Raw genomic sequence first — 11,903 nt, forward strand, 5'->3', positions numbered from 1 at the left:
TATTTGAACGTCAAATCAAACTAACCCCATTACGCGTTTCGCCGAAACAGACATTTGAAACTTTTTTGCTAAAAAATTTTTTAAATTTAGACAAAGTATCTTGGAAATTTTAATAGTCTCAATTCTCTGTTCCAATTTCCCGACACGTCCGCACAGAATGACACATTAAGGTGTTAAAATATGTTAAACAATACCTAAACTTCCTAAATCTAGACTAAAATCAAAATTAAAATCAAAATAAAAACGAAAATAAATAGCGATGAGCTATTAGTCCTAAAAATACAAAAACATACGGGCTGGGCCTGCAAGCTTAAAGATTAACAATTTAATTTTTAAATTATAGATTTTAGAAATCTGTAATGAAAACCTGTAATTAAAATAAAATAAAACAAAAATTAAGATGAGAACAAACTAAGTGGGTCTTGCTAAGACCAAGAAAAAGTTGTAACAAAAGAAACAAAAACTGACCTGTGGCGATGCAAAGCTGTCCCTCTTAAAACTTGTTGAAAAATGGCTGCAATTCTTTCGGTGTCTTTCATTCGGATGACGTATGTAGGGGGGAGCGAAGTTCTGTGGGCATTTAGCCAATACGAAGAGATTTTCGTTATCTGTAACTCGTCTCCTATTATCGAAGGGGGCCGGAAACCTCGGAAAAACGTGTAAAGATCTCAAAAATGGCACTTGGCTTGTAGTAGGATGGAAAAAAAATATATATATAATGATTGGTGCAGCAGATTGCAACAAAAAAAGGAGGATGATTATATGTTATAGCAGTCCCATATACAAAATTCCAACTTTCTACGGGTACTCGTTCTTGAGTTATCAGAGATACGTATGTCAAGACAAAATTTCGTTGTCAAGAAAAAAATTCTCTTCCGAATCCATTTTACAATCCTTTTTAGCAAAATCATATATACATGTTGCATATGTTACATATTATCATGACACTTTGAAATAATATTACAGAGAAGTATTTAAGAATTCATATTAAAAAAAATGTGCACTCACTTTAAAGAATTTAATAAACTTTTCAATTCTTCATTTTGTAATTTTAAAGCTTCCAATTCACCCAATGCACGAGATAAACGAACAAGTATTTGCTCATCTGGTTCATTGCTATGGAACATTGGACCACTCAATAATATTATAACAATCAGCCATGCAGCCAAGAAACCTACAATTAGCCTTCCAATGCTGAATACCATCATTATGTGAGTCTTCTAAACACAAAAAAATAATATTTTTTATAACCATGAAAGAAAACAGCAAAAGAACAACATAACTGAGAATTAGTGACACATTTATTTCTTTTTATAAAAAGATATATGTAAATATAAAGTATACATACATATTAAGATAAAAAAGCTGATATTTCGCTCGGTGAAAATTTCAAAGCAAATGATACATAGCACAGCCTAACCTAATGAATGTAACCGTCCAAAAATTTTCAAAAAATTTGAAAACTTTGCTAAGAATGTTTTTAATATCAAATTTATATATATATATATATTTTTCCCCAACAGTAAAGAATTTGTCTCCTGAAAATTATACCTCCTTCTAAACTTAAATAGCACTCATGTCATTCCTTTACCATCACTGATAATTCTATTCTTTCCACTTGGCAAAGGAATTTAATGATTTAAATTACTTTTCTAGGTACTTATGTATTAATGCAACTACCTTGGTGCAATCTGGCAGTTTCTTATAAAATGGTAAAAGTTACTTACCAGGTGCAAGTTGGTGGTTTTTGATCCATTTTTTAGAAAGATTTTCAAACCATCAATATTTATTGTTAAGTTGGTAAACATTATCAACATATGAAAAGGAAACATACTTTAGCAATTTAAAATACAAATTTTAATTATTAAATAAGGATTACGTAGTACATTAAAAAAGTAAAACACTTATATTCCTCAAGACTTTCTGTAATTTTTTTTTAACTATTCTTTTGATCTGTTTTCACTTTAAAAAGCATCAGAGAATTGCAGAGACTTGGCTTGGGTACAGCAGTTATCTTGCAAACCTTGGGTACAGCGGTTATGTAGGAAATGCATTTTCTCATTGTTCCTTTTAGAAAATTTCCTAATACTGCAGAAATTTTACTTCAGTTGCTTCCATTGCTGTCAAATTCCAAAAGCTCTTATTTTAAAACGAAGTTCAAGGTAAAAAATATCATGATTTGTTTATAAAAACCATTGGAACATGGAATACAACAATAAAGAATTCATACAAAAATGGTGGCAATGCTTGACTGAAGTTATGAATATGGTTGACACATTTGGCACATTCTGAAAATTTCGCAATTTCTATTAATGTGGTTGCATTAATACATAAGTATCGAAACAAAAAATAATTCACACACACACACAGGAAAAAAAGAAAAAGAAAAAAGAAAGAACAACACCAAAGAAAATAATGATTGAAAAAAATGAACCTTTGCAAAACTGAAGGACAAAATATGGTTGTATAGAGCAAGCAATGTCTCACCTAATTAAGCAGTATCGTCTCCTAACTGACAGGCCACAATGAATTACACTTCACTTCTGAATGAAGATAAGATTTGTTTTTTCCCTTCCATTTTTGTTGCCAGGTAACACATCTTAGAAGTAAGTTCATCTGCATGCAATGACTATTGTTACAAGCAGGAGACAAACTTCCTAAAGCAGTCATTGCAAATTACATAAAATTCCATCTTTTTAAGCATCTTGGAGACATCAAAATTCCAGTTGAAAAAAACTGAAGAGTATTTCCAGCTATGAAACTCTCTACAGAATTAAGTTCAAGAATAGGTATAGTAGTTATCTTTCAATTTTTTAATAGCAATAAGAATCAAGTAGATGTGATAAGCAAATAGCAAGACAGAAGTTAAGTGCTTCTTTATTATTGCAACCCTAGTTATTTAAATGACAAATTAAAAAGCATTGCCAAATGGCCAGTATTTCTAAGAAGAGGCAGCAAATTTAAATTTGTAAATTCAACTTCTGAATGATGGAAGTATTGATGCTGTATTAAAAACCACATGGAAATATAACAGCTATAAATTATATGTGAGAAGCAGTGGCGTAACTAGAACTCTTGGGCCCCTATGCAAAACATTTTCATGGGCCCCTTTCCCAATAAATTTAATGAGCTTAAAAAAACAAACAAGAAAAAAAATCAAGGATTCCAGGTGCCAATGTTTGCATGATGATTTTTATCACATCTGGATTAATTGTTAAAAAATGAAAGCACGTTCTCAGGGAACTAGTTGAAAGGTACGTAGCATGAAGAAAGAATAAAAAGGAAAATAATTTCCCTTGAGCAACTGGTGAAATGAAAATTTTGCTTTAGTCTGGGTATTTGACGTTAGATGATTTTAATTGTTACTTAAGACTTTTTGTGTGAGTGCGAGAGACAGATTTTTCTCTCCTTTCACTGAGATGCATACTGATAATAAACGAATAAGTTTATATAAAAAAAGGAACATGTCGACGTATAGCAATTAAGAAAAGGAAGAAAGCCTAGATTTGCGGAGATTTCTATATAAAATCCAAGAAGTTTTACATACTAATGTTTTAAAATTTTATATAAAATTTGCACCTATCTAAGTTTTTTCGCTTAAGTTAGCAAACTTAAAAATAATTAGTTATATTATAAAAACTGACAGACAAGATAATTGATAAATGTACAGAAAGGCTATTACATTAATGTATAGTACTCTGTGATATCAAATTTGGCGCAGTTCGTACCCTACCTTTCGAACATGATTTATGCAACAATATACAAGTAATAAATAAGAACTTTTATAATGTAAATGATACATTTGTTAAATATAAAACATATTTATCATAAACTTCATAAAGAAAACTATTTGAACATACAATTTTTGTAGAAAAGATGTATGGTAAAGTTTTTTTCTGTCTTTTTAAATAACCTTTTGGTACACTAAACTACTTGAATACATGATTTTTATAAAAAAATGCTAAAAGAATAATAAAGTTTTTACTGCTTCCTTTTCATTTTCCTCAGTCTGTACTGCTCTTCTTCTCTAATTTTTTCCTCCCTCAAAAGGTCTAATGATAACATTGGTAGCCAAAATTCATCATAAAGAAAAACATCCTTCTTTTAAAATTCGCGTCTCCTAACCTTCATTTCCGCAAAATTATTTATCAATAATTGGACGTCCATTTTCTCAGCCATCTCAGCGTCTACGCTCAATACTGAAAGGTTTGACAACCGATCTTGTGTCATGCTGTTTCTTATATATGTTTTTAAAATATGTTTTTATTAGTTTCAGTAGTGACAATGACCTCTCACTCGTGGTTGTGGTTACAGGTAATGATAAATACAATATAAGTAAATTGCACACTCCCGAATAACTGCTTGTCATGTCATAATATTTTACCATTGCAAATTTAGCTAAATCTTTAAAGGATTTCAAATTTTGGATTTCTGTTCTGAAAGTATTTATAAATAATAAAAGTTGTACTTCCAGTGCAAGTCTTCTTTATATGTTTTCTGTATTTTTGAAACATTATTAATAATTTCCGTATTTGTTAACAATGACAGTGTTTTAGGTTTCTTATTTCTCTTTTATTTTTCAAATTTAATTTCTATGCCCCATTTATTTGCAATAAACTTAACTTCTTTCATAATGTCTTCAAACTTGTTTCTCATAACTTGCATATTAATAGAAATGCTTTTTAGATGTTGATGAGCTCCATTCAAGTTGATTGATTTTCGAGCCGAGTGATGGGTTGATCGATCCTGCACTATAGCGCAGGACGTGTTTAAAAATTTTTGTTTTAATTTTGGCCTTTTATGATGTTTCTTAATGTAAGGAAACATAGATTATATTTATATTTCATATTTATCATAAAAATATTTCATGTTAATATAACAATACGTTATTAATATTAGTAGACATTTGCATTGTTAATGGTGATAATTTTGGATTTTTCAGATAGATGTATTAAAAGTTTAGCTGAATTGAAGTTTTAGCAAGTTTTAAATTATAAGAATTTAGTTTATGATTAATTTAGATATTACAAATCAATAACTTACCTTTATAATGAAGAATTATATTTGAAATCACTTTGAAATTTAATTTTAAAGAAAAACTTCTGTTTGTTCTTGCCATAGACTAGAGAAGTGGCATTAGAATAAGAGCAAGTTTAAGTTCAGTTTACTGTTCTGAGTCATCAGCCAATTTACAAGTATACTTGAGGGGGTAGCGTTTCACACTTCAATGCAGCTGTTTAACGAAGAAAGGAACCCCGCCTCCACTATAAATTTCCAGTGTCTCCCCAAGTTGAGTCACAGTAAAACTTTCATCCAAGATACTCTAAAGATGTCCATTGTCCATTTCCCTTTTAAAACACTGAAATATCTGTTCTTTTTTTCTTTTTTCCTTCAGTCAAATTGTACTATTATTATTGTCATATTCCAATGATACATAATACATCACCTGCAATATCTTTCTACATTTCCACTGTACTATAAATGCATTTCAGTTAATGTATAATTATTAAATATTTAACAGTAAAAATCATGGATATTCGAATATTTTTAGGAAATTCTTCGCAAGTTTACTATGGAATCATAAACAGGTAGAAACAAATTTTATTGATATGTATCCAAAGAGCTTTGAAAATTATCGTGTAATACAAAATGGAAATTTTAAAATTAATCTAAATTTAAATACCCACTCTAGCAAAATATGACAATTCCCTTCCAAGTTTCAAGGCCCCAGAAATGTTTAATAATTTAGAGTTAAGCTTATTGATACTAACGTATATTTGAAGATGAGTACTCACACTCTGTCGCATGGATTCTAAAAGTAGTACACATAAATATTTATTTAGGAAACAAGTAGAAAGTTTCTTCATAATTAGTAAAAATAAAATTGTATGAAACAGGTTTTGTGTACTTGTAGAGAAATGCGCAAAACTTCATTTATGAAAATAGGTTTTTTGTACCCAGGTGGATCAGAAAGGAAAAATCAGTTAAGAAAAGCAGATTTATTTTAGAAGTATTAATATTTATGATTATTGTTATGTTTTATTTGCGTCTTAGAAAGCTATTTATGTCTCAGAAATTAATGACCTCAGATTCCCAGTCCTTACATTGCTTATAAATTAAGCAGTATCAATTTTTTTATATTAATCATTAATTTTTTAATGACAAAAATATAAAAAATAAATATAATGTATGGGAACATATATTAACGGAAGCTATTTATGTCTTAGAAAAGTTATGCAGTGATGTCGAAATGAAAGAGAATAATGTACAAGGGGATTTTATGAGTGAAAATCGCATCATTTACTATTAAAAAGTGTTAATTAAATTTTTTAATTTGCAAAAATTATTGAAATATTGCAATAACGGGGGAGCATTCTTCTCGGAAATATTCCATTCGTTTGTGTAGTGAAAATAGCAATATAATTCGCGTTCTTTCAGATGTTGAAATTCAACTGAAAACTATTAGGGCAACGCTGACATTGATATGTTTAATATTTTCAGCAATTAATTTATCGAAATTTACGAAGAAGTATATACTTTTAGTTGTGTGATGCCATTTTTATTTTCATTAATTTATTATTATTGATGATTTCACATACTGAAAGCTGTGGAAAGTAAATTAAAAGCAAAAGTAAAGTAAATTGTAAAATTTCATTTCAAATAATGATTAGAAAGTACTCCATGAAGGCGTTTTTCCCCTTAGGCAAATAGTCCTCGAGTGCTTTATTATTATATAATAATTCAATTCTGTTTAAATAACGTACAAAGTATTGCACATTACTTAATTATATGCTTAAATGTTTCACGTTGTTAAAAAAAAGTTATAATTTATGATATTTGTTTCAAATGAAGAGAGATTAATATATTACTTTCAAAACAAATTTAATGTCTTCAGAATTATCTTTTACGGATAAGTGTGAATTTTTGGTAGAGATGGGTAATTTACAGGTTAAAAAACACTACAGCTCTTCTTTTTTCTAAAGCAAATCATGTAAATCCTCAAACGAGTTCTGTGCTTTCAGATTTAATTCTCAATTAGGGATTTGAAAGAATTCCTAACCTGCATTTTCTCTGCAATGTGCGAATATTTTGAAAATTTTGATAAATATTTAATTACTCATTATTTCAAGTAAAAATATTCATCCATTTCCATATCCTACCCCCACGAGTGAAAAAGTAATAAATTTTGATAAATTTAATGAAAACAATTTCATTAAATTTATTCTGGAAATTAAATGAAATATTTGCCGCTTAATGTTTGAGCATCTGTGTGTTCATAGCCTGTCGTAAAACTTCCCCCTTTTTTTTGGACCTTGAATTCATTCAAAGATCCCTATGCCAGATGGGAAATCTCTCCTGTCCAAATGTGGTGTCATAAATTCTTAGCGTTTCCTTAGAACAGCATTTCGACATGGGGGTGGGGCAAAGTCCTTTCATGCCACAACTGCTCAACTTACGTTAATGATTTTGTGTCCTTAAGAAAGAAATGCATGTATTCTGGAGTTATCAATTGATATTTACGAATGATTCTCCCCTCCAGCTCATTAATGTAAAAAACAGAGGAAAAAAATCGATCCGTCTTTATCTTTTTGACATTTTGTAATGTCAGTCGTGCTTCTAAATCCAAAATGTTTCTGTCCCTTATCTTGCTCCTTGGTGCGACTGCACAGGCTGCAAGTACCATCATTTTTTACATTGTGAGAACTATACATTCAAACATGCAGATTCTTCCTTATTTAATTTCTTTAAAAATAATACAGGGTGAGGTTATTTGGTGGCAACAATTTGAAAAGTGATACGCCGTTTATAGCGAACCAATGAAATACATGTTATATTAAATTCTAAGAATCATTCACATTAATAAATTCAATTTTAAATTGAATAAATATTAGGACTGATTTTTGGACTTGCATTTAATGGAAAAGCTAGTAAGAGATTCAATATATGAACAAAATTAAACGCTACCGGAATGACTGTATTATGAAAATTATGAACTGTAAATGCCATGATGTTGAACGTCCACATGTCATCAAAGAGAAAATATGTTAGAAAAGGTCTTACTTGGTACAGCAAAATTGGTGTCAGCCATTGGCTCAGCTAATAGCCCAATATGATACAGGTCGAGGTGCAAGTGTTTCAGAACACACATTTCAGTGAACATTGTTGGATGTGCGACTGCACAGAAGATGTCCCATTCATGTGCCTGTGTTGACCAAGTGTCACTGTTAACTGCACTTACAGTGGGTCTGGGAACATCGAGAAAGCCTGGTCGACTGAATCATGATTTCTCATTCAATCACATCAATGGTCACACAGCGTACACCGTCTTCCAGGTGAACAGTTGCTCCCCCTCTGTATAGCAGTCACACACAGGCTGGTGGTGACGGTATTATGCTTTGTGGGAGTGTCTCATGGGCAGCTCTGGAATTCTTACTTGTGGTAAAACACACCATGAAAGATGCAGATTATTTAAACATAATTATGGATCAGTTGGAACCTTACATGGCATCTGTCTTCCCAACTGGAAATGGAGTCTTCCAGCAGGACAATGCCCATGTCACAAAGCTCAAATTGTGCTGGAGTGTTTTAAGGAGCATAAGGAAGAATTCCAATTAATGTCCTGGCAACCTAACTCACTGGATCTTATCCCGATAAAGCATATTTGGGATATCATGGAGCGGCAGCTCAGAGCTCAAACATTAACAAGTCAGAATATCTCTGTATGACTGCTGCTTAGACATTTGGTCCATGCCAAGGCGAGTTACAGATATTTTGCAGGCCAGAGGTCGCACATGTTATTGAGTATGTGCTCATAATGCTTTGGCTCTTCAGTATATGTGTGTGTACACACATATGCACATACATACGTTTCCAAATCCAGTCCTGATAACAGTGGAGGGTTAGTCTATATTTAAGGGTGTCAACTGGATTATCGCCAAGCTGTTGTTTCATTTATCGCCAAATTGTTGTTTCATTTATGGTAACCTGAGTAGTTGAATGTTATGGAAACCCTATTATGACATGACTGAGGTGAACTTGACTGATGAGAAAATATTTGTAATATTTCTGCATTGGATGTTGGTTAGGAAATATGTTGTGCATTTTGTGCTTTACATCGTAAAATGGTTGTAGGTGGTAAACTGGGTGTTTGGTGACACAAAACGAGAGAGTGGAAGAAGTGGTTGAGGACAGAAAAAAAGAAACTTTGTTAGATGTAATTCCAGCAGTTGCATATGATAGTTATTCCAGGAATATTTTACCTGGAATAACTATCATATGCAACTGCTGGAAGTCGTACGACTGTCTTGTGAACTTGACTGATGAGGAAATATTTGTAAGAGCTCCTTTCTGCATTGGATGTCGGTTAGGAAATATGTAGTGTATTTTGTGCTTTACATCGTAAAATGGCTGCCAGTGGTAAACTGGGTATTTGGTGATACAGAACGAGAGAGTGGAAGAAGTGGTTGAGGACAGAAAAAAAGAAACTTTGTTGGATGTAATTCAACAGAATATTTTACCTGGAATAACGATCATGTGCAACTGCTGGAAGTCATATAACCGTCGTTTTGATAATGGCTTCGTTCACTTCTCAGTAAATCACGCAGTAACGTTTAAAGATCCAGAAACCGGAGCTCATATCAACACTATAGAAGGTATGTGGAGTGTAACAAAAAGGGATTTTTGGAAGAAATGCTACTGACAGTTCAGCATTATGGAGGATATTTTTTACTCTTATTTTTGTGAATTTATGTGGCGATGGCAGTATGCATATTCTAGTTCAGATAATTTTAGAAAGTTTTTTGATGCTGTTAAGAAATTTTGTGTGCCACAGACTGAAGACGTAGAAAATTTCTAAATAAGGTAAATTGATATTTCCTTTTTGTAGAGCATACATGAGGAAACATGTACTTCCTTTTTTATGTTATTTCATTATTTAATTTAAAATGCAATGTTTTGTTTGGCTCTAGTGTAGAATTGGGTGCCCCTTCAATTGGTGACAAATTTTGTTCAATTTTGGCAATAAGTAACTTTGTTTTAACCTTAAATGATGTCATCATTCCCATGATTTTTTTAAAGTAAAAATAGTTTGATGTGGCCAAAATTGTGTACACTTTTGAAAATTTTTATGTTTTTGAACTTTGTACGCTTATAGAAAATGTTATGTTTTGCAAAATGCAAACTTGTATATATCATTTTAAAGAGAATTTATTACTGAATTCAATACAAAACACAAAATTCAATTATTTGCAATACAAAAAAAGTTTTTGTATCGCATTTTGTTTTAATTTTTATTGCATTATGTTTTAGACATCATTTTACTTTGGAGGGCTTTGGATGTAAACAGGAGTGGCATTAAAAATCGCCAATTTTTGCGAAGGGGCACCCTGAAATATATTTTTACCCAGAGGAGTACCAATACTTTTGAGATTTGCAACATATTAAAATGAAATTTACAGGCTTTTCAAAAGGCAAATTTGTTCATAGTAATATGTTGTAATCTTCGAATAAAATCATTTTCTATTGACAGTAGAAAAGAAATTCAACTTTCCTTGATGTAAATGTGACCTAATAGAACTGTCAGTTTTAGCTTAGGGAAACGTCCTTTTTGTACAACTACTAACATTGTAATTGAAAAAAAAAAAAAAAAAAAAATGCAGGAAAGAACATTTTTTTGTGTTTTTTGTTATTCCAGAAATGAGATATCGTACGCTGCACAATTCTATGGTTACTGCTAAAGAACTTATATCTGACTGACGGCTGCTTCAGTTTTTGTTTTAAAGCCTATTGACCTACACCTTTTTCCTCAGATAGGTAATCAAAATTTTTAATCCTTTTGAACTCAATCTCTCTCTATATATATAGTGAAACAAACAACCAAAAATAAATAAGAAATAAAATAAAAAATTGCAATGCTGTCAGATAATTCGGTGCTAATTTCTCATTTTAGTTCATTTTTTAAGCTTTGCATTAAGCATCAGAAAAGATCTACACTTATGGAAGCAACAAGAGATCAAAGTTTCCAGCGTTCCGCGGAGTCACTGCTAATTTTACTCATTTGCTCAATAGTTACATTGCATTTTTAGCCGTTGCTTTATTACAGCGCCAAGCTTCATCTTACATATAATCATTCAAGAAAAAATGATAAAACTTTTTTTTTTCTAAATATAATACTCTTTATAGCCATGATGAAACACCACACATTAAATCACACCCAAAATATACAGAAAATAATAATAAAAATGAAATACGTGTATATATTCATTTCAGCATTCTCAAAAATGCCTAGAATATTTATTCGTATTTGAGGATCGCCCACGTAACAGACATGTACATACCTTTTTTTCTTACCAAGAAGCGTAAATATAATTATCGGAAAAACAATTTTATTTTAAGAAATGGAGATCCTGCAGTCTCCGGATAGGTTAAAAGTGTTTGCATAAATAGGCAACAGGTGTAGTTGGTTCACACAAGGAGTTAAATCAAGCTAATGGTATCTCTTATAATATTACAATAAAAAAGCGTAGCACAAGGTAAATTAATTCACATGCTGGAGCATTTGGCATTATTATTTACAAACTTTGTTTTCGTTTCTTACTATTGCCACATATATATACTTAATATTTGAGAACTAGAGTTTATTATTTATTACAAATTGTAGAGATCACTTACAAAAGAATATAATTGAGGGCGCTGTGATCACGTACGATGGAGGCAGGATCTTGGAAGAGCTCCTGAATTTTCAAAGGTGTTTTCCGGAAAATCTTCATTTATTTCAGAAAATTTTCGCAAATATCCTCTGCATTGTCTCTTTCTCAAAGCTGGGAGTTCTCCTGTACCTGGGGGGTCTTGTCTTCCTTGCAATCTTTTGCAGCACTAAGACGGAGCGTTCAGATAAGTAGAAC

At 31.3% G+C, this 11,903-nt stretch overlaps 1 protein-coding gene across 1 annotated transcript in view; it reads right to left on the bottom strand.

The window, feature by feature from the left end:
- The window catches only part of FucT6 (alpha-(1,6)-fucosyltransferase 8), a 75,346-nt gene extending 63,727 nt beyond the window's left edge, over nt 1-11,619 (bottom strand). Inside the window, exons 1-2 of the mRNA XM_035371504.2 lie at nt 11,337-11,619; nt 1,009-1,220 (exon numbers count right to left, since the gene is read on the bottom strand). Coding sequence (XP_035227395.1) covers nt 1,009-1,208 — 200 coding nt within the window. The 5' untranslated portion in view covers nt 1,209-1,220; nt 11,337-11,619. The remainder of the gene's footprint in view (nt 1-1,008; nt 1,221-11,336) is intronic.
- Between the last annotated feature and the right edge of the window lie 284 nt (nt 11,620-11,903).

This window comes from Stegodyphus dumicola, chromosome 2, assembly GCF_044657685.1.
Source record: "Stegodyphus dumicola isolate Sdum_Otavi_A_Nest chromosome 2, ASM4465768v1".
Lineage (NCBI taxonomy): Eukaryota > Metazoa > Arthropoda > Arachnida > Araneae > Eresidae > Stegodyphus > Stegodyphus dumicola.